Source organism: Ambystoma mexicanum, unplaced genomic scaffold (genome assembly GCF_040938575.1).
Source record: "Ambystoma mexicanum isolate Mex_15411 unplaced genomic scaffold, UKY_AmexF1_1 Mex_scaf70, whole genome shotgun sequence".
Taxonomy (NCBI): Eukaryota; Metazoa; Chordata; class Amphibia; order Caudata; family Ambystomatidae; genus Ambystoma; species Ambystoma mexicanum.
Window position 1 is genome coordinate 1,159,305 of NW_027182489.1, and position 23,924 is coordinate 1,183,228.

The 23,924-nt window shown below is 51.5% G+C and overlaps 1 protein-coding gene across 4 annotated transcripts in view; it reads right to left on the reverse strand.

The window, feature by feature from the left end:
- The window catches only part of LOC138562831 (E3 ubiquitin-protein ligase TRIM39-like), a 232,784-nt gene that overhangs the window by 169,664 nt on the left and 39,196 nt on the right, over window positions 1-23,924 (reverse strand). For all 4 annotated transcript variants that reach the window (XM_069642801.1, XM_069642803.1, XM_069642802.1 and 1 more), the window contains exon 2: window positions 11,904-11,999. In XM_069642801.1, the coding sequence (XP_069498902.1) occupies window positions 11,904-11,999 (96 nt within the window). The remainder of the gene's footprint in view (window positions 1-11,903; window positions 12,000-23,924) is intronic.

Below are 23,924 nucleotides of genomic sequence, written 5' to 3' on the forward strand. Positions count from 1 at the left end.
GTTGACCTAGGGGCCATCTAGAATGTGATTACACTGGTGGGGCCTCAGCCCATCCCTACCCCCGTTGGATCACTGTGACCTGCTGCAACTGTAGAGCGATCCCTGCCATTTCATCTCGGCATCTTGCCCCGTACTGCGCCTGCCTGCCTGGGCATCTCTCATCACATGTGCTATGCCTAACAAATCCAAGGGGAAGAACAAGGTAGGCGCCATAGACAAATACGCAAGGGTGGCCCCACATCCGGACCAGGGCGCTGCAGCGTCCTCCCAGGAAGATCCTATCTCTGAGTCCCCCCCTGGAACAACGGTGCCATGATGGAGTCGATGGCCAAAAACTTTGCCTCCTTCCACGAAAAATTAGACGACATAAACGCCAATGTCGCCTCTCTCAAATCCCGGGTCGACCAGGCGGGAACACGGATAACCGAGGCGGGAAACAGAATTGGGGCTAACGAGGACCAGCTTCACACCCTGCCGGATACTGTGGCCGCACTGACCCGCGACATGAAGTCGGTGAAATCAAAGTGCGATGATCTTGAGTCCCGCTCGCGTAGAAAAAACCTTCGCATAATTGGGGTCCCGGAATATGCTCTGAAGGGTCATATGGAGCTGGCAATCGAAAACTTGCTGAAAGACCTGCTAGGGAATCCTGCACTGTCCTCCTTCGTTACAGTGGAGCAAGCTCACCGGGCCCTGTCCCCGTGTCCCAGGCCGGGAGATTTCCCCAGACCTATCATTGGCAGGATCCTCAATTATAGGGATCGGGACCTAATTCTACGTGTGGCACGCGAGAAGGGGGACCTACGCCTTGACTCTAACATTATTCGGATATTCCCTGACTTCTCTGTCGGGGTGCAACAGGAGAGACGCCAATTCCTGGGAGTCAAGAAACTTTTACGGGAGCGCAACATCCCATATGCCATCCTCTTTCCAGCCAGGCTCAAAATTATCTTCAAAGAGAAGTTGTTTTTCTTTACGGTGCCTGAGGAGGCGGTGAAATTTATAGAGTCACAGATACCGCTGCCTGACCCCAACGCCAACCTGCTGGCAGATGACTAAGAACAGCTCAATCAGTATCTTTGCTATTTGTTTATCACTGCTAGTTCTTCATGTGTTGATAGTAATACAATCTTTTCGACTCATTTGTGAGCACACATTGATCACTGGTGTTGTGCATCGGTATATGGATCATATTTGCTGCGCAAGACGCCGCTGGTAATCTGAGGTCATTTATGTTCTTTCTAGAGTCCACCACACAGCAACAGCGCACCCCACTGCAATTGCAATGTTTCATTTTGTTGATTTGAAAATGGGTGTTGGCCCCGGTTGGGCCAATGTGTTTGCGGGCCCACGTTGGGTTCTGCCTGTTGTCCCCCTTATTGTGGGACTTGTTTGCATTTATGGGCAGGGGGAGGGGGTTACCATTGCCTGCTTGGATGGGGCGGTGTGGGAGGAGGGTAGGGGGGGTTGGTTTTGTGTTATGGAAAATGGCAGAGGCGGATTGGCAGACCACAGTGCATCGGGGGGCTCCTGTGAGGGCGATCCCCGCCCTGGACTTACCTTACGACAATGGTGGTGGGATGTTACTTAGATTGTTGACATGCCTGTCACAGTGATATCCTGGAATGTGCGGGGTCCGAGCAATTTCAATAAGGCTCGTAAAATCATGGCATACGCCAACAGACACGGTTGTAAAACACTGCTCCTGCGGGAGACTCATTCAATGGGACCTCTGACCAAGAGTATGGCCCCGTCATGGGGTCCACACAGATATTTCACCTCATACTCCATGCGCGCTAGAGGGGTGGTGACATTGATCCATAAATCGCTCAAATTTCTTCTCCACAAGAGTTATGTTCACCCCGAGGGGAGATATATAGTACTGCATTGCGATATAGCCAACAGGGGGTACTTGCTGGTGAATAGATACAGCCCCAATGTTGACTCTCCTGAATTTGTTGATCAGGTGGTATCCATATTGCTAGGATACGTTGGGGTACAGATCATTTGGGGGGGGGGCATGAACTTTATATTGGATACCGCAATGGATAGGACCGGCACGGCCCCCAGGCCTCTGTCAGGCGCAGCGCGCAGATTGATCACCCACAGGGCGACACTTGACATCCATGACGCATGGAGGGCACAGCATCAGCACACGGGCAAATTTACTTACTATTCTTCAGTACACGATAGCTAATCTAGGATAGACGTGTTTCTATTGTCAGGTTCATTGTTGGGCAGGGTAGGGGAGTCACGGATACTAGCGCGCACACTGTCTGATCACTCACCTATTCTGATAACCCTGGAATTGGGAATACCTGCCCCTACTATTAATACATGGTGATTCAAATCATCTGCTCTGCAGGACATTGTATTTAAAGCGGATATCCTCGCTGACATTCAGACCTACTTTGAACACAACACCCCCCAGTCCACCACCCTGGGGACCCGGTGGGACGCCTTTAAAGCCTTCATCAGGGGTGCATCCATTTCTAGAGAGTCAGGGGTCCTCACAACTATTAACTATTACAGCCTCCCTGTCCCGTACGGAAACTAAGTTGCGGGACCTGGAACAAGCCCACCCAGCTTCGGTTGACCCGAACACCCTCTCCCAGATCAGTGAGGAGCTCAAAATCTTCAACGAAGAAGCCACCAGGGAGGTCCAGTACTTCAGCCGTCCACAGGCTGCTCGAAGGTACGGTGAGGGGGACAGGCCCGGGAGAACGCTGGCTGCATTGGCAAGGGGGGAGTGGGGTCTATCCCAAATAACCTGCGTCAATGATCAGCAGGGGATCACACAGTGGTCCGACCAGCAAATCCTCAAAGTCTTCACAGACTTCTATTCTGATCTATACTCCCAGCCCCCCAAACATAGTGACTCCCAGATGAGGGAGCTTTTGGAACAGATACCCACCACCTGTGTCTCCCCCACCACAAGAGACCAATTAGATTCCCCTTTTACATTGGATGAAATAGTGGAGGCCATATCTAGTGTCCCTAAAGGAAAGGCGCCGGGCCCGGACGGGCTAACGGCTGAATTTTATCAAGAACATGTAGCAATCTTGGCACCCGAGCTGCTTGGGGTGTGGAATGAGTCACTCAGGCTAGGTTCTCTTCCCCCGACATTACGCAAGGCTGTCATTATGGTCCTGCTCAAGCCTGGTAAACCTAGCAAAGATTGCGGATCCTACCGGCCCCTGTCATTGATGAATCTGGATACTAAAATCTTTGCTAAGGTGATCGCTGCCCGTTTCCTGCCTGTCATGGCCTATATGGTGCATGATGACCAGTCAGGCTTTGTCCCCGGAAGATCTACGTCCCACAACATCAGAAGGCTCCTGAACGTCATGGCACGAATCGATCAGGGGGTGAGTGCAGTCGCGGTCACCCTGGATGCTCAAAAGGCCTTCGACATGGTGTCCTGGAGGTCCACCTTCAGACTATGGGCATAGGACCCAGGATGATCGCATACATCAAGTTGCTATACACCTCCCTGGTTGCCAGGGTCCGAGTTAACTCTCAAACCTCTGCTCTGTTCCCTCTTTTCAGAGGCACCCACTAGGGATGCCCGTTCTCCCCGATCCTGTTTGCTCTCGCCATTGAGCCTATGGCAGACTATGTCAGGGAGCGCCACTCACGCAAAGGGATACGGCTAAAGGATATCCCCGTAATTATCTCTCTCTATGCAGACGACGTGTTGCTGTTCGTCAACGACCCCGATATCCACCTTGACCCAATCCTCCGTGACTTCCCTCTCACAAACTCCACAGCACAGCCGGCCACCGAGTACCCACTCCGCTGGTCCCCCGACGGGTTTAAATACCTGGGAATCCAGGTGTCCCTTACCAAAGACACCCTTCTGGCTAACAACTACCGGGCCGTGGCAGAACAAGCGGAAGCCAAGATAGCGCGTTGGCGCCCTCTCCCACTATCTCTAGCAGGGAGACTGTCACTGGTAAAAATGATTTTGCTCCCTAAGCTACTGTATATATTCACTAATGTTCCTATCTGGCCCGGTAAGAAATATTTTACAGACTTACATAAGTTGTGCGTTCAGTTTCTGTGGCACTCAGGGGCGGTACGTAAAAAATGGCTTGATATGACACTCCCCTACAAAAAAGGTGGTTTCACCGTCCCTGATATGCTGCGGCACAGTTCGCCTCCTACTCGTACCCTGCCCCCCCTCACGCCCTCATGTCAAGCTGGAGGCCCTTGCGGCATCTGGCACCAACACAATGTCCTTAATATTGCACCGTCGATATGAGCCGGACTCAGCTATTGACCCGGTCCATGCCACCGTACAGGCCTGGGGGCGGATAGTCGCCGCTGGTGCTGAGGAACACCCATATTACAAGTGGCTCCCCGTCTGACGTTTCCCCGGACTGGAACCCACAAATGACATAGCTCTGGCACGACACTGGCAGGCACTGGGCTACCTAGCCCTGGCTGAGTTCTATCCGGACGGGCAGTTCATAACACTGCAGACCTGGAAGCCGGGCCACACGGGGTCCCCTCTGGAGCTTTTACAATTCTATAGGCTCCGAGCGGCCTCCGAGTTGCTTGGCCGGGGTTTCCCTGTGAACCCCCCGACTTCCCCGGGATCTCCTTGTGATGCTGGAAATGCATCAGAGGGACAGGGCCTCTGAATCCTTGTCCTTTACTGCCTTTTATCGTGTGTTCTGTCGTGTTTTCTGCCCAGGAGTCCATGTGGGACTCCTGGCAGTGCAGCTCTCTCTTTTGGTTTGGTGAACAGACCCATGGGATACCCTTATGGCACCCATGGGTGGGGGTACAACCCTGTGCCCCTAGTGTATGTTTTTGGGCACCTGTGGGTGGCCCACAGAGCAGGGTATGGGCTGGTGGCAGCTCCATGCTGAATTTGACAGGTGCTCTGGGTGTCCTCCATTTTGGGATACCCAGGCCCTGCCATTGGGATCAGTTGATTCCTGATAGAAAACAAGATGGCCCCTGTGGCCTCTTGCTTTCTATTGCCTGTTATCTTGTTTTTCCCAAAGTCCTGGGAAGCCCTGACTCTGTCCCTTCCCCCTGACTGGCTGTTGGGTGGAAGTTCCATATATGGTGTTGTTGTGAAGGCCCAGCTAGACTGACTGGAGCCTTCCCATTGACTGTATGTTGTGGGTACCTCCTGTGGGAGGGACCTGGGTGAATGGAGTGTGTGACCAATATACACTCCTTGTTGTGGTTGTCTGGTTTCTGGCATGTGAGACAAAGACTGAGACAGCCCTGCCCGAAACTGGCCTGAATGCAGTGTGTAGTGTTGAATGGCTGGGTACTTCTCCCAATCCACATTCCTTGTTGTGAGTGTCTGAAAGGGAGGAGTGTGGCCTGAATGCACTGTGTGCCTGATTGGCTGACTGACTGCATGAATGCCCTTCTGTGTGATTGGCTGCTGTGTGTGTTCCAGCAGTGTGGATGAGAGACAGAATAGCATATCTGGGGACCTATCACCACTGGAAATTGTTCAGAAGCGTTCAGAAGCTGAGTCTCCACTCAAGAGTAACTGGAACTGCTGACCCTCGACGCCCAGCTGGAAGAAGAAGACTTGCTGCTGCATTTGCTTCGACCGATCCGAAGGCTGCCGTGTTCGTCGAGGACTGACCCGAGAGAGGACCTGGTAAGGCGCCCTCTTCCCGTGCTCCGAGGGACCATCGAGCACCGCTGAATCTTCGCAGAAGCTCCCTGGACGCCAGACCATCGAAAGGCTGCCGACCGGAGAAGGGGACTGCCGAGGAGAACGAAGTAAAGCACCCGGACCTCGACGCTGTCGAAGTCCATTGCCGTCGACCAGGGTTCACAGGTCTGTGTAACCGCTGGAGGCCCGTCGAAGTTGTGTTGCCCAGCCGTGGGAACCACTTGACGCCGTGCCGCCGACGACCGGAGCCGTCCGCTCCTTGCCTAAGAACATTTGAATCGAAGGACTCCCTCGTCCGCATCGTCGACCGCTTTTGTCCTGCCGGAGAAAGTCGAGGACGACCAACGCGCCGAGGAGAATCCGCCGGTGGGTTTCCCGCCACCTCACGACTCCAAAGACTCGAGCGACTCGACGCCCTTGCTGGGCCACCGTCATTTACAATCTTCGCGGTCCAGAACTAGTGTCGCCGAGGTGCCCCGCACGCCTCATCCTCACAGGACGCCGACGTCTCGACGCCGACGAGCACCGCTCGGATCGAAGCCTGCCGCCTCATCGACACCGTTCTACCCTGTTTGTTGTCGGACGTTCGACGCCCCGTGTCTCCCGCTTGAAAGGGAAGGCATTCAAGAAGGGCCGTCGATTCCCCGACACCGAACACCGAGTTCCTCGACGCTTCTCGACGCCTCTCGACGATCCGTGACTCCTGCTTTAAAGGGGGTCATTCAAGAAGGATCTGTCGACGCCTCTTCGAAGAACTCGACTCCACCAGGTACATTGGGGGGGTAAAAACATTGTAGGAGAGAATAAGACTATTGAACAATATATGGACTGGGCTTGTGTTATATCTCTTTATTTTACAGGTTGCCCAGGTGGGGGGATCTCCACACAGAACTGTGTCCAGTAGTAGGGGCCAGTCTTCTGCCTATTGTTTCAACCATCTGTTATCTCTCCTCTCTCTATTGCTGGTTTCCTTCTTATTGATCTGTGTGACATTTTGACAGTATTGTGAATGCACTTTAATGAGGTCTAATATTAGTGGTACCACTTTAGAATTGTAGATATTTACCATTATTGATTTTCCTGAGCACAAAGTGCGTTATTGTGATAAGTGTACATAACCCTTGAATATTAATTATATAAAGACTGTGTTTTCAGTAATACAGTGTGTGGACATTCCTTTGTGGGGGCTTGGGGATACACTGTACTTAAGAACCAGCCTGCATCACCTCCTGAGAAGCTAGGCCTTGATTGCTCGTCCATAGCTACCGTAATAGAGAATCTTGGCTGGGGTCCTCTGTGCGTCTCTTCTACCATATAGAGAGCGGAAGTACAGACCCCCCCACCGGTCTTTACACTCCTATATCGCCAACTCGGGCGGGGCCCGCGGGGTGGTATCTTCACTATATAAACTCCTCCAAAATACTACCCCACCACAACCATCCGGGGATCGGAACGACTGGGCATCCGAACTGGCGCGGGAGCTCACCGACCAGCTGTGGACGAAAATGTGCTCCCACACTAATAGAGTCTCATTGAACTTTCGCTACCGCACCATCCAGTACAAACTGTTGAATAGGTTATACTACACTCCAAGTAAAGTCTCTAAGTTTGCTCGCTCCGAACCACGTCTCTGTCCCCGCTGCGGTGCAGAGGATGCGGGCCATTTGCATATGTTCTGGGACTGCCCGAGACTAGCTACATTCTGGGGCGGGGTCCTGAAAACCTTGTCTGAAATCTGTGACATTTTTATTGAGCCTGATCCACTGGGCGTCCCCCCCCCCTACATTCCAGAAATGGCTGAACCTATTGACATGGTCTTGGAACTGCGAGGAGGAGTACCTCAGTATTCTCCCGGCTCACTCTCGACCCAAAAATATCTGGTCTGCTTTCAATGGCTATCTTAATAGCCTAGACTCACCCTCGTCTGCGGACGGCTCATCGCATTCATCTCCATAGAGTTTCACAGCTCTTGTTACCTCACGATGATACGTCTCCAACTGTTTCTTTGTCTTTTGCTGTTGTTCATCAGTACCACTGTATTCAGTTAATAATGTATCATGTCACCTTTGACTGCACTGATGTATGTGTAAGCTATCTACCTCTGCCAATAAAAATAAAAGTTTTTCTGAAAAGAGAATTTTTAGACTGCTTTGCAAAATGCGCTTGCAGATGTTTTTTTTTTACATGAATCCTATTGAGTCTGATCAATCAATCACTATGGATTATCTAGAAATGCATCCAAAGAGCAATGTTAATCCTCACGTTAATAAAACTGTATGTTTGAGTTGAATGTTCTAAACCATCTGACTCACATAAATTACAATAAAAAATGTGATCTAATCTGAAGAAACAGCAACTCTCAGAGATAAATAATCTAGTCAATGATCCCACCTTGACTTTTAAACCAGCTGAGTTGCCATAGTTGTAATGGACAGCAACTTCTATTGTGAAAGCTGTTGGTAGCCAGTAGACCTATATGCAGGCAGAAACATACATTGTTCTACTGGGGTGACTAACAGCTGCTTTCCTCCCACCCCAAGTATCACACAACACATTGCTTTGGTGTTGGCAAATAAAAGGATGTGCACTTTTATTTGTACAGATATGGTCATAACAAGAACATAATCAGAATCGCATATTATATTATACTGTCCTTTAGGGCACCGGGTCCTGATGTTACCCCCTCTGGCCCGTGCCGCCTTCCTTGTCCCACGACTTATGTGTGGTCACCGTACGGTGTCCTGTCTTTTCTTCTCCTTGTTCTCTCCCTTTTTCTAGGGTGGGAGGGTTCTTGCAGAAAAGAAAAAGGATGTGACTCTGCGTTCGCAGTGCACTCATTTGTTTGGGTCCCCATGCAGGGTCCCAAACTGATTTGTGTCTTTCTGCAGAAATGCAGCTCCTTATATTGGACCCAGGGGCAGGCCCTGGGTCCTTGTTGTGTCATGTGTGGGGGCTGTGGTGCCAGCCCCCAGGCTGGCAGGCGCCGTATGTCTCCGCACCCGAGGGTGCTTCTCTTTGTTTGTTGCCCTGCCTCCCTGCTTCTTGCGCATCCTAGATTCTTAGCGCCTATTAGGAAGGAAGGGCGAGGTGTTGTTTCACACCTCGCCCTTCCTTCTTGTCATCCCGGCCGGCGACTGCGTGTCGCTGTGTTGCAGTGGTGAGGGAGAGGGGGAGCACGGCCCCGTTTGTTGGGCTGCTGCTCGCCTCTCTCCCCAGCCTGGCTGCCATGGGGCATAGGTTACCGGGCCTCGCTTTTGTGCCTGGCAGCATTGCCCAGAATTACTTGCATTGCATTCCTCAACACAACAGCCTTTTTGCCTATGCTTTCCCAGCCTCCCCAATAACACCTCCCACACCCTTATTACAGAGCCGTGCACAGCGAGGCCAACATTACTTGGCAGAAGATCACTTTACCTTCCCTTACCATTAAGGGACAATCGCATGCAACTCAGTTGGAATTGGTGTCCAGTTAAAGTTTAGAAAACAAAAGGGTCAAATGCAAAAGGTGAGAGTGCATTCGACCGAAAACCAAAGGATCGAAAAAAAAATTGAAATATATATATATATTTTTTTGCTCTAGTGTAGATTTAAAAGGGTGTTTTTACACCAAAAACGGGTGTTTGGGGGCGGGGCCAAAAAAACAAATGTTGATCCTTTTTTCGGTCGAATTGACTCGGCCCTTTTGTCATTCGACCCTTTTTTTTCTATCCTTTGATCTACAACCGTTGGAATTACTTTGAGAACAGTCATACCACCCCTTTAAGAGGCTTTTTAACATTAGAGAATGGGGCTGCTCAGTGGGCCTCATTACGAACCAGGCGGTAGGGGGTTTAACGGCGCTGGTAGAGCTGCCACGCCATTACCCCCTACTGCCTCATTACGAGGTCTGCTCACGGGTCCCGCTAAGGACGCCTGGTAAAACCAGGCGTCCTTAGTAGGTCCCGCATTTAGACCAGGATGATAACAATGGGCCCGTCATTAATGGGCCCGTTGTTAGCATCCTCCTCATTCCCATTGAGCCCTATGGGGGCTCAAATGGGAATGGGGATGTACCGGGTCCGGGTTCCTTGAATGGGGAAATACCAAACCCTCCAAGGTCGGAATGGCCCGGTATTTCCCGATTCAGGGAACCCGGTAACCGGTATGGGGTTAGCCATGCTGCTAAAAGCGGCATGGCTACCTCCATACTTGTAATGAGGCCCAGTATATATTATGTCTTTGTCCCATGTCTTGGGGGCCAAAGGTCATATGGGAGGAATAAGATTAGGGGTTAAAGAGGTGTTCATAAATCTTACATAAGTATCCTTTTGGTAGTGCAGTAAAAGCACTCGAGAAACAATGAAACATGTATCTTATGTGTTTGTGTAACTAAATGATAACAAAAGTTACTGACCAAGCTATAGGGCCTCATTACAAGTTTGCCGTCCAGAAAACAGTGCAGGTAACAACACCTTTTTCAGATCGGAAACTACAAGTCTGCTGGTAGAGGCTGTGAACTACCGGCAGGCCTGGCCTGCCAGTAGTTCTGGCCCCTACCAACAGACTTTTCACTGAAGCACTGGCACCGTTACTAACCCCGCAGTCTAGTGAAGTATGTCAAGAACATGTCAGTGGGAAGGAGGGATCCGAACATGCATTCTCCTCTGGATCCTGAATATTGGGTGACAAAACATATTTAGTTTTTTAATATGTGTTAAGGTGGAAAGAGGCCCTAAAGCAGAAGTAGCACAGGCCGTTGATTTCACAACGTCTTGCAGAAATGACTTTTTCCAAGTTATACAACACCATGATCATGCTTGAAGGAAGAGTGAAGAGGGATGCATCTATGAGATGTGAAGACTGATAAGGGCTTGAGAGTAAATTGATTACACAAACACCTGGATGAGGTGACTGAGGAACGGGCTGAGGGGAGGGTGCTCTTCCTGGAGGTAACCGATTAACAATACTTGGTGTACTTTAACAGACTGTCAGATGGGGCAGAAGGGGTAGTGACAAATACAGTGCAACAGTGACTGAAACAGAATGCTTTTTTATTTATTTGCATTTTTAAAGCGTTCACACAGCCCGGGGGCATCGAGGCGCAGTTACAGGAGGAGCATGTCTTAGTTGCGTATTTACTACTGGCCTGTGCCAGCAGTTGCTGCAGCGCCAAACACGTGACATGGAGCAGCAGCAGTGTGATGGGCTGGTGCTGGGCCGATCTAGGTAGATCTAGAAATGAACTGGCACGGCCGGCGTGCTCGGGCTGAGGGAGGCCCCTCGCCCGCGCTGCGGACGGCGCCGCACCCGGCATTATGGGGCCAATATTTTTTGGGCACTGGCACTTATTGCTTTAGAAATTAAGCACTGGGGAGGAGGGTGGAAAACAGAGGGGGGACAGGAATACCTGAGGCTAGAAGAAGAAGAGAGTACGGAAAGGGAGGAGGAGGTGCGGGGGGGGGGGGGCAGAGCTATTATCTGTGGAAGGCTCCAGATGGCTCTTGCACTTTACAGGGAGCACTGAAGGAAAAAAGCAGGAAGGGGGCAGGGAATGGAGGTGAAGTAGGAGAAGAGCAGGAGGAGGGGAGCAGAGAATGCAGTCAGTGCTCATGACCAATGCGTTTTAAGATGGCACAAGAACATACATGCGCACAGGACTAGTGCAACAGCAAATGCAGGGCTGCATATACAGGTATAAATGAGATGTTAAACAGGCAAAGCATGGGTGCACACGGCCTTACATTGGAAACGCAAATGAGCAGTGTGACGCGGCCCAGTGGAACGTGTTATGGGTTATTGTCAATACATCTGTGTGAAGAAAAAACACGTAATGAGTCCAAGGAGCAATTGGAGATGAAGGATAGTATTGAAAACAAAGCAGGGTTACAAGCCAAGCAGGAGCCATCTCTGTACTATGATACTGTAGAACAGGCTACTCACACTAGTAGTAGGACAACTGCTATCTATCTATATTCTAACTATGTTATTTTTTATATAGTGCCATTTCGCCCGTAGGCCTCAAGGCGCTCTATGCTTTATAGATGGCTCCTGGCACTTAAAATAATCATCATTCGTATGCAAGTTGTTGAAAAGAGGCAGGTTTTGAATTGTTTTCTAAAACTGAGCTGAAATGTACGAGTGTTTTCTCTAATATGACATGTGTGTTGGCAGGGTGTGGCATATACCGTCTCTGGCATCGCTCATGTGCTGAATGTCATCCCTGCCTGGCACACAGAAAACATCAACGCCTTTCCAGAAAGCTTCTGCTTACCCTCATGGTTCGATATTTCGCCTCTTCTTTCCCTTTACTTTCCAGGAATCCATCTGCCTCTTTCCTTAATAGTGTCAGCCAGTCCTGGAGCTCACCCTGCAGGGAGGAAACATAACCAGGATCAAGCTTGCCATCTCCCAGTGATTACATCACGTGCCATCCTCGGTTCCCCACTCTTCGCCATTTATTGTGTTCTAGTTCATTATGAACTTTTCACAAATTGCATAATCCATTATAAAATCAAATGAATGAAAAACAAGAAAACAGAAAAACAGAAAACAGAAAAAAAGTAACAGTATAACATACAAAAAAAGAAAAAGGTACATATACACATGTAAATCCTTGGTAAACACAAGATGGAATTCGTCAAACAAAGAAGAATGTTAAGTCATGACTCGGCAAAGAGCTCCATTGTTATTCAATAACCTAAATACCACTGGCGCGCTACCCCAAGGCTCCTTCCCAAAGGGAACTACTGAGTCCCCAGGGACCTTCCAAGGCACTTATACAGAAACATCAGTTCCCAACCTGGAGATTTCAGGCTCAAAAGCCCTCCAAACCTTGACCAAGGCCAGGGATCGAGTTACACTGTGACCACGTTAGGCTTTTTAGCCAAAACACGCCCCCCTGCACACCCTGTAGACCTCCTGCAAAAAGAATCTAATATCTGACATAATACTTAACCATTCGGCAGCAGGAAGTGGATTCAGCGCCTGACAGCCTCTTCCTTTTGGCAGATTCAGCCATAACCGGAAGTTTGTGAAACCTCATTTGCGTGAGGATCCGCCTCGCTGCGGGACTGGGGCATTGCTCAATATATGCGTGGGCCTTCAGATAAGGAAAATATCCTTTTTAATAAGTACATAATGGGGTTAGCCTCCCAATATGTTCGTGGAAACATGCCTGTGATGTTGTAAGCACGAACGACGCATGCGCGAGCCTCGTTATGGATCGCGTATGCACGTTCTGAATAAAGAACGTCCGTGCGGCAGTTTCCGCCGGGACTCGGGAAGACACACACGTGTCTTTCGTGTCTCCTTCAATGAATGTGCGTGTATGCTAGTACGGGGCGGCCCGAGGCACTTGCTTGCCCACCACATTTGGCAACGAGGCGGGATGCCAACAGAGAGAATATTGACACGGAATAAGGTGTCAATTATTATAATTTTCCTCGTTGTGTTTTCCCGAATCCAATGCGAGCAACGGCGATGAGGTTATCTGAAGTGCGTGAGGCAGTAGCGGCCTGGAAAGGTGCTCATGCACTGCCCACATGCAAAGGGATAGCAAAACATCACATTTTTGGAACCCCTGCAGTCTTTTTCACTTAAGAGGACTGCAACACAACCGGTGACCACAGGATTAGTGGTGACAGGATGGACACCTAAGCACAGAGTGCAGCCAGGTACCAGAGCTCTGGCATCACACGGCACCACCACTGCCCAGTCGATCAGGTATGTCAACCATCTGTCCAAGTCAGGTTTGCAGACGCTGACCCGGTTTGCAGGTGCCTGTGCGACCTGTGAAGATGAAGGCCAACGACAGAGAAGCAATGGCAGCACAGACGGTAGTGCGTAGACAACAGGGTTCGCTATTACCCATGCAAGAATTGGACACTTCGGGTCCTCCCTCAAAATTGAGCCCAAAATGGCTGTTGTGGATAAAATAATTGGATATGTATTTCACCGCGACTGGAGAAACCAATGATGACGCCAAAAGGGCGACACTGCTCTACTCAGCAGGGATGGACGTTCTCTGCATTTATGAGCCTTTAAACTTGCAAGTGGTGACTTACGATGCTGTTAAAACCGCCCTTAAGAACTATTTTATTTTATCTAATGTGGACTTTGACAGATTTCTCTTCTGCGGCGAAAAACAGCTGGAAGAGGAATCACTTGACCAGTTCTGCGCTCGTCTGCGGCAGATGGCCACAACCTGTAGATGGGACAATGAAGATGTCATGGTCCGGAATCAAGTGATCCAAGGGTGCAGCTCAGGCAAGCTGCGCAGGCAAGTATTGCGAGAGCCAGGTTTGACTTTGGTCCAAATTCTAGACAGCGGGAGAATATATGAGCTGGCTGAGTCGAGAGGGGCAAAGATGGACGCAGCTGTACACCCTGGAAAGTCTGAAGAGGCATTTGCAGTGGGGTGGCAAACATCGTCGAAGGTTCGGTGGGGCCAGAAACGCCAGGATGCTGCTCCAGCGCAAGGATCTGCGTCCATTTGTCAGTACTGCGGGTACGACCTACCCCACTTCGAGGACGGTCCTGCTAAATCGAGAGCCTGTGGCAGTTGCAATGGTCCTGGGCACTATGCCAGGATGTGTCGAGCCCCTGCGCCGATTGCTATACAAAGAGGACCGGCCAGGACAAGTGGCGATGGTTCTAGGAGGCAACGGAGCATTGCGACGTTAGAACAGGATGCCCAATGGCTTAACATTGCAGAGGAAGAGGAGGAGGAAGATGAGGTGTTCTTCATTTCGATTCTAGCAACAGGGGCAAGTAAAAAGAGGCAGCCCAAGTGCGTTGTAGACATTAAAGGTGTGCCAACACAAGTACTGATAGACACGAGAGCCTCTGTTTGCGTGCTTGCCACCGACCACTACAAATCGATCCCGGGGCCACCACCATTGGATGTATCCACGGCGAAGATTTTCACTTTTGGCGGAGACACCCCACTTCCAATTCAAGGGGTGTTTGTGGCATCCGTTTCCAAGGGGACCAAGACCATTAAAGCCAGATTTTTTGTCACCGACGTCAGTCCGCACTCCCTGCTCAGCTGCGCAGCGTCGGAGGCGTTGGACATTGTACATTTTGCTTTTGAAGTTTATCAGGTAGACATAGATCGACTGCTGGCCAAGTTCTCTGGCATTTTTCAAGGAGTGGGCAAGTTGAAGGCTCCCCCACTGCGATTGCACATTGATGACACCATTCAGCCCATGGCCCTCAAACATCGATGGATCCCGTTCCATCTCAGAGAGCAGATGGAAAAGGAACTTCAACTGCTAGTACAAATGGACATCATTGAAAGGGTGGAAGGACCGACGCCTTGGGTCTCGCCCATAGTAGTAGCCCCCAAGCCAAAGCAGCCGGGGGCCGTACGCATCTGCGTGGACATGCGCCTCCCAAATGCCGCAATTAAACGAGAGAGACATATTACACCCACCCTCCACGATATTGTAGGAGAATTACAAGGAGCCAGAGTATTCTCGAAGTTGGATCTGAGTTCGGGCTACCACCAGCTTGAGCTCCATCCAGATTCCAGATATATTACAACTTTTACTACGCATGAGGGCCTCTATCAGTTTAAACACCTGAGCTTTGGCATTTCATCTGCGGCGGAGGTCTCCCAAAATGTCATCAGGGGAGCACTGGCGGGACTAAAAGGCGTACTGAATATGAGTGATGACATTTTGTTTTTTGCTGAATCTGAGGCAGAACACACAAAGAGACTGGAACACACTCTACGGCGTTTGAGTGAGTTGGGGCTTACTCTACACTGTGAGAAGTGTGAATTCTTCAAAGACAGAATTGGTTTCTTTGGCTTCATCTTTCATGCCAGCGGCATCTCACCTGATCCTGAAAAAGTCAAGGACATTCGCGAGGCCGTGGCGCCCCAGTCCCCCATGGAGGTTTGTAGCTTCCTGGGGATGGTTAATTACTGTGGGCGTTTTATCAAAGGGCTGGCATCCCTGTCAGAACCCCTCAGAGCACTAACCAAGAATGAGGCCACCTGGGTGTGGGACAGGAAAGAGCAGGAGGCGTTTCAGGAAATCAAAAAAGCCCTGTCTGATCGAGATACAATGTCGTATTTTGACCCCACCGCAGAATCTGAGATTGTCGTTGATGCCAGCCCAGTGGGACTGGGGGCTGTTCTTATGCAAGCGTACAACAGAGGTGACATGCGCCCCATCGCATATGCGAGCAAGGCCCACATGGACACGGAAAGGCACTACTCGCAAATAGAGAGGGAGGCGTTAGCTATCCTGCGGGGCTGCCATCATTTTCGTCTATACATCTTGGGCAAACCCGTCATGGTCGTGACTGACCGCAAGCCGCTCCTGGCCATCCTAGCGGGTTTATCATCAAAGCCACCCCCCCCCCCCAGAATAGAGCGGTGGATGCTGGCTCTCATTGAGTACGGGGCCAAGCTGGTGTACAGGCCTGGGACCAATAATCCGGCAGATTACCTGTCTCGCCACCCGAACTATGAGAGAGCAGAAGGTCCCAGTGAGGTGTTGGATTGCCAGGGTTTGGTGTGTCACGTTGTAGAGAGTGCGATGCCTGTAGCTCTGTCCAGGATCACCGTGGCAACAGAGTCGTCAAAGGATGAAGTATTTCAAATCATCAAAACGGCAGTGAGAAGTGGTGACTGGAAAGAGGTGCTCCAGAGCAATTCCAGGTGGCAGGCTGGAGCACAGACCTTCAGGTGCTCTGGAGGGTGAGGGATGAACTTTCGATATTGGACGATGGGCTACTGCTGCGGGGAAGGCAGATTGTCATTCCACAAGCCCTGAGAAATCGCGTCCTGGAATTGGCACATGTAGGGCATCAAGGGGTTGCCAAGACAAAGGCGAGGCTCAGACCCAAGGTATGGTTCCCGGATTTGGAGAGCCTGGTGGAATTGTATGTGAAGAGGTGCCTACCGTGCCAAGCGGCGAGTCCGGTGGAGAGAGGCCCGCCCATCAGCTCTATGGAACGGAGTGAGAAACCCTGGGGTACTGTCCACGTCGACTTCGGGTCGACAGGGAGGGGCATGTATTTCTTGGCGGTGGTCGACCAGTGGTCAAGGTACCCGGAGGTGGAGGTGGTAGAATCCGCAGCAACCGACCACACCACCAGGGCGCTAGACAGAATGTTTGCAGCGCATGGTTTTCCCGAGATTTTATGTTCGGACAATGGACCCCCATTTACGGGCAGCCAGTTTGCTCAGTATTTGAAAGAGAAGGGCATCCAACACCGGAAGGTCTCGCCCCTCTGGCCTCGGGCCAATGGGGAAGCTGAAAGAATAATGCGGACCCTGAACAAAGTGTTGAGAATATCAGCAAGTGGAGGGGAAGACCTACAGCAGAAATTGGTCGAGTTCCTAAGAGAATACAGGACCACGGCCCACCAGTCGACGGGGGTCGCCCCCGCAGAAGCTTTATTCGGACGCTGTCCGAGGGGGTTGATACCCGAGATGGAAGGCAGGGAACCCGGGGTCATTGACAACGAGAAGTTCCGGGAGGATCGAGCTGCACGCAACATAAAGGAGAGTGCGAGAAGGGGCCTACAAAATAAGGAGGTAGCCGTAGGGGACTCAGTGCTGGTCAGGAATCGCCGACCAGAAGGAAAGCTGTCACTGCCCTATGAACCCCAACCGTGGACCGTTACCCATGTGAAGGGAACAATGGACAGTGCAGCTAATGAACAAGGAACTGTCACCCGCAACTGATCACTTTTCAAGAAAGTGGACAGTTTACTCGGAGATGTCGACCCAGACGAGGGAACCTCATCAGGAACCGGGAACGAGAGTCCCGTAGAGGATGCCCCACGGAGTGTATTGCCACCTGCAGAGAGCCCCGGTGTGGTTCCCCAGAATGTCCATCCATATCCAGTGCGAGGTGACCACAGACTGCCTGCTCGCCTCAAGGACTACGTCCTGGACTCAGGAGACTGAGCCGATGTCCGAATCAGGTCAGTGACCCACGTTGGGTCCCATGTTTGGTTCACATGTTTCTACTGTTGTATTAAAATGCCAACTTGTTTGATTAAAGAAAAAAAGGGATGTGACATTGTAAGTACGAACGACGCATGCGCGAGCCTCCTTCTGGATCGCGCATGCGCGTTCTAAATAAAGAACATCCGTGCGGCAGTTGCCGCCAGGACTCCGGAAGACACACACGTACGTTTCGTGTCTCCTTGAATGAATGTGCGTGTATGCTAGTACGGGGTGGCCCGAGGGACGGGCTCGCCCACCACAATGCCCAGTCCCATTTTTTTAAATTTTAAACACAGCCAGCACAGCACCCAAGCCGTCATTCCAGTCCGGAGACCGTGCTAGCTGCAGAAAAAAATCCCTGTTCATTGCTCCACTCATCAAAAGGGATCTACTCAACCCTCTAAGCAATTCCAACCTTAGAAGGCCCAAGAGGGATGAAGACTTATTACACATTACTTTTATCAAAAGGATCCCTCTATTCACTTTTATGATGGTACTTGGTGTGGTTCTTCCCGCACCTCAGCGGGTGTCCGTGAGCCCCCTCCCTCCACAGACCTCACTCGGACACGTCTGTGTGGTTCGGGCTCCCCGGTCGCTCTACGCAGCCGGGAACGCTCCCTTTATTTATACTGCACGCGGCGGAATGCAACATCTCTCTGCCACGTGTGTGCAGCCCTTAAAGGGTTAGCATTGCACTCATCCTTTTTGATAACAAACAACCCAAATGAACAAAGGATTACTATCTATCACACAATTAACTTCACTGCAAACAAACCGAGGAGACATTCAGAATTCCCACTCACAGTATTTACTCTAACACATATTCGGTGAGACGGGCAGGTTTCCCTCGCCCAGTCCTCTGGGGGGTACCTCTTGCCAACGTCTCTACTCGGAATCCCTTTGCCTGCCAGCTCACGGGCTGGGGACTCTGGGAGGCACATGGGGCCACCACCCTCGTCTGGTACCTCCACCACTTGCCCACTGGGCGTCGGTTCAGTTCTTGGTTCTCCCAGCTGTTTGAAGAAGCTGGCATTTTTTGTCACCGAGGTGTTTCCATCGGAGGCGGTCACCATCGACCCTTTTACCACCACCACGTCCAAGGGTTCCGGCTCGTAAGTCAGAGACAACTTCCCTTGAGGGTGTCAGTTTCTCACCAGCACTTCGTCCCCGGGCACCAGTCTCTGTGGCTTCAGTCCTCTCCATAGGTTCTCCTGCGCAGTTCTCTCACGGCGCTCCCGCTCAACTTTCTCATTGTCAATCACAGCGGGCTCCCGCTCCGCAATTTCTGGCAGCATATATCGTGGGCACCGTTGGAACATCGCCTCAGCCAGGGCCACCCCTGTAGATGTATGGAGAGTGGTTCGGTACCCCTTAGGAAATTTGTACAGCGCACTTTCCAGGCACTTGCCTTCCCCTTGACAATGCAAAATACCTTGTTGAGGGTCTGCATCATCCTCTCTGCCTCCCCGCTGGCTCTCGGCCACAGCGGGGTTACTGTGCGGTGGTGTACGCCATACTCCTCCATCAGCCCAGCAAGGCTCTCACCCTGGAGGGTTGGGCGGTTGTCAGAGCATAACACCGTGGGCAGTCCATGAGTGGAGAAAATCTTCTCAATCGCCACCACCACCTTGTCAAAAGGCACCGATTCGATGAACTCCACTTCCGGATAGGGGGACCACTCGTCCACCACCACCAGGAAGTGGGTGCCCCTTGCGTGGACACAGAGTCTGCGTGGACCACTTCCCATGGTTTGGTCCCTCGCGGCATGGACTCAATTTCAGGCTCCCTCTGGGTGGGGGACGTCTCCTGGCACCAAACACAGGATGCCACAAATGCTTCTACCCTCCGCTCAAGGTCCGGGAACCAGACTTTCTGGCGTAGGTGTGCTTTGGTCATAGCCACGCCTTGGTGTCCTTGATGAGCCAGCATGATCATTTGCTGCGTCCGGCTCTGTGGGATGACGATGCAGTCTCCTCTGAGCAATAGGCCAGCCCCAGAGAAGGTCAGCTCCCCCCGCACTCTCCACAGTTGTTCCAGTGTGGACTTGGCCTCCTGGGTTCTGGCTGAATGAGAGTCTATGACCATCCACCATGAGTCCTGCTGGATGGCCGCCTTGAGTATCCAGAAGCAGTCATCCTCCGTCGATGCCTTCGCCGGCACAGAGTTGGGTGTTGCAGCCTCTACCACGAGCTGCACATATTCATCGGCCACATCGGCACATGTGGTCTGCACCCCACCAGTGCCCTCTTGCAGGTGTCTTGAGAGATAGTCTGCAGCATCGTTACTCCCTGGCCTGTACACCAGTGATACCCCATATTCCAACAGGGCCAACATCCAGCGTTCTATTCTGGCTGGAGGTTTAGATGATGATCCCGCCAGTATGGGCAGCAGTGGTTTATGATCTGTAAACACCGTCGTGGGTCGTCCCAGGACATAGAGTCAGAAGTGGCGGCAACCCCACAGCATGGCCAAAGCCTCCCGCTCAATTTGGGAGTACCGATGTTCGGTCTCTGACAGCGCTTTGCTGGCATAAGCGATGGGGCGAACCTCTTGATTTATGTCAATCTGTGTCAGAACTGCCCCATGGCCAAACAGACAAGCACCCACCACTATCTCGGCCTCCAGGGCGGGATCGAAAAACAATATGATGTCTTCTGTCTATCACCGTCCATGGCACTGAGCGCACGAGCACCCTCGCATTGGCACACAAAGGCTGCAACTCATGCCACTTTCCTTGCAGGCTGGATGGACATCACCAACCCCTTGACCAGCTGGATGTCAAGAGAATATCCAAGATATGTCACCAGGAGGAAATCACCACTAAGTACACAATGTTAGTTCCACACCCATGTGGGTGAGAGTTCCAAAAATTGAGCCAGGTGGGCCCAGAGTCTATCCCACAAGCCTAGCAGGCATCCCCTGGATCCACCATTCACTCGGTGAAAACACAATGAAAATATGCAAAATCCTCATCAAAACCACATAATATGGTATAAACAGCCTCCTGCTGCTAAGTGTTCCAAGAATTGGCCCTGGATGGCCAACAGATACTTCAAAATTGAAGCCATGAACTTCCTAGGCCTGGTCACAAAATTGCTGCCGACCGAGTGGTCTGCGCCCTTCCCTTCGGCATGTTCGAACGGTGAAGATGTTATCAAAATTTAAAAAATCACTGTTGAGAAAGCGAGAATCCCTCTCAGAACTATGCTGGGGAGTTCCAAATTGGGAGGGCTGGGGGTCCCAGACCTACAGGCCTACAGAGTGGCAGCCCAACTGGCCCGGGTCCAGGCCTGGCAAAATACGACAAACCGCCCCAGATGGGTGGAGCTGGAACAATCACGGGTGCCCCTACCCCTGCGATTTCTACCACACATCCCGCCCCCCCTCAGGACCCATTGGGGAGAGCTCCTACTATCGACTAAACACACCCTTAGCACCTGGGACTGGGCGCTAAAACGAAAGGGAGTGCCAAGAGGACTGAGCCCACGTTCCCCGGTCTTTCATAATCCAACTTTCACACCGGGTACGAATCCTCGCAATTTCCGTAACTGGATCAAAGGGGGGCTGGAGACCATAGACCAGCTGTATACGGCGGAGAGACCTCTCACATTCGCCCAATGCAAGGAGAAGTTCCAACTCCAGGAACGGGATAGATTCACATATATTCAACTACGCCACTGGTGCTCGCATGCCCACACCTTGCAAACAGCAACACGCCCTCCTACTGCCTTAGAACTCACCCTGGGAGACCTTCCAACCCGCGGCAGAGTATCCACCCTGTACAGACGCTTTCTAAGCGACTTCCTGACCACAGGAACCCGCTGCATGGCCCAATGGGAAGCGGACCTGGGTCACCCGATAGAGGATCAAACCTGGGTTGACATATGGACCAGAACACACACCTCGTCCACCTGCATCACCAATAGGGAATGTGCATATAAGATCACGCTGCGGTGGTACTATCCGCCCCTCAGACTTCACCATATGAACCCCCAGGTGGACCACTCTTGCTAGAGAGGATGCGGCCACCCAGGCTCCTTCTTCCACATGTGGTGGGACTGCCGGAAGATCCAAACATTCTGGAAAGCTTGCCTAGGGGCCATCTCACAAATTACCGGAACAACGATCCCCTTGGAACCAGAACCGGTTTTGCTGGGTGCTCCAATTCCCGGGACCTATCCGCGCTCCTGACCCAGAGCCAAACTACTAACTCATTGCCTACTAGCAGGGAAAACGGTGGTGGCCCGAACCTGGAAAACCCCGGAAGGCCCTCACATAGCCCAATGGTGGACCAAACTTTGGGACATTCTGATAGCGGAGAAGGACTGCCTGGGAGGGAGGAGCCCGCCTACAGGGCCTATGGGACAGATGGACCAGGGGGAGGGAGGAGGGAGAAGACGCAGGGGGGGATAAAGGACTAGGGTTCAACATGCCTAAATAACCACTGCTTATAATGTCTGTACTTATCATCCTGCCTTGATTTAAAATAAACAAAGTTAAAAAAAAAAATCACTGTTGAATATCACTGCCCAGCCCGGGATACAGTACCGCTTCGTCGCCACTGTTGTGGTTCTGCCCGCACATCAGCGGGTGTCCATGAGCCCGCTCCCTCCACAGACCTCACTCGGACACGTCCATGTGGTTCGGGCTCCCCGGTCGCTCTTCACGGCCGGGAACGCCTCTTTCATTTATTCTGCACGCAGCAGGAGTGCAATGTCACTCCGCCGCGTGCGTTCAGCCCTTAAAGGGGCAGCATCACAGTACTCAAAGAGATTTTACCCATCTCAATTCGTATGGCCAGAATGGGGGTGGAACCAGACAATCCGAGAATACGACGCCAAATGCGTACCTCCAAACGATTGGTCGGTCTACTGATTATAGTTGTTATATGAACACTCCAATGCACACGCAAGGCTTGTCATGAATTTTTGGCCATAGAGAGTTACTCTCCTGATCAGACTAAACCCTGCGCTGGATCAGACTCATTTTTTTAACGCCACCATTATTGTCATTGCTTTAGTGTAACATTAATTTTGGGCCAATAGTTCATTGGGATGCGATTCCACTCCGTATCCTAGGTAGCTGTAATGAGATATATGGGGCCTCATTACGAGAATGGAGGTAATGAAAAAAGGAAAGCGGAATGGTAATAGCGGCATCATTAACAGGTCTGGGTCATTACGACCCGACAAACGGCCAATACCGGCACTGCCCGTACCGTGCCTCCTCATACCGGCAGGGGCGCGTACACGCACCCCTTTGGGGAGCAAATACTGTCATGCCGGTAATTGGAGGACATCACAACCCACACGGGCATGCAAATACCGGCATCCCTAAGGGAGTAATCAGGGGCTGCACGATGGCGGCCATACAGGCATCGCAGACCACCCGTAAACAGCAATCAGCAATCAAGCCAACTGCCACAGGTGCACACAATCACCACAGGTGGACTCAATGGAGTCTGGCCCAGTATAAAAGGAGTACACCCACACACCACACCCCTTCCTACCCCAAAACGATACCACTAGCTGTTGCAATCATGGCACTGGAGGAAATGCCTATACTGCTACAACTACGGCAACAACAGCAACTACAACAACAACTACTGCAGCAACAACAGGCAGCACAGAGGAGAGGCAGGTGGAGAAGGAGGGTGAGACAGGCCCAGCAATTACCACCAGTGCAGCCAGTCGTTCCTCGTAGGCAGCCACCAATCCCTCGCAGCAGACCCAGTCCATTCAATCTAACCCCTGAGCAGATCCACACCCTGTACAGGTTGGACCGGGACACCATCACCACCATAGTGGACATGATAAGCAATGACATTTCCAGCCTTATAGAAATATGCACTGCCATCCCCCGCTACTAAAGGTGGTGTCTGTGCTCCACTTCCTGGCCACAGGCACCTACCAGCACACAGTGGGCCAGCTGCATGGCATTTCACAATCACTATTTTCACGCATGCTGACCCAAGTGCTGTATGCCCTACTGAAGCACGATAGCACCCACATATCCCCACCACGGACTGCCCAAGAGATAGCCGACACCAAAGTAGGCTTCCATGCACTGGCAGGCATGCCCAATTGTGTTGGTTCCCTGGACTGCACCCATGAAGAATTGGTAGTCCCCCATGCCGTAGAGGCGGTGTACTGCAATCGCAAGCTATACCACTCCATCAATGTGCAGATGGTATGTGACTCCAGCATAATCATCATACATTGCTGCGCCCGATTTCCCAGATCAACACATGATGCCATGGTGCTGTGTAACTGCACGCTACCCTGTCACATGGAGCGACATGCTGGACCACATGCCTGGAGGCTT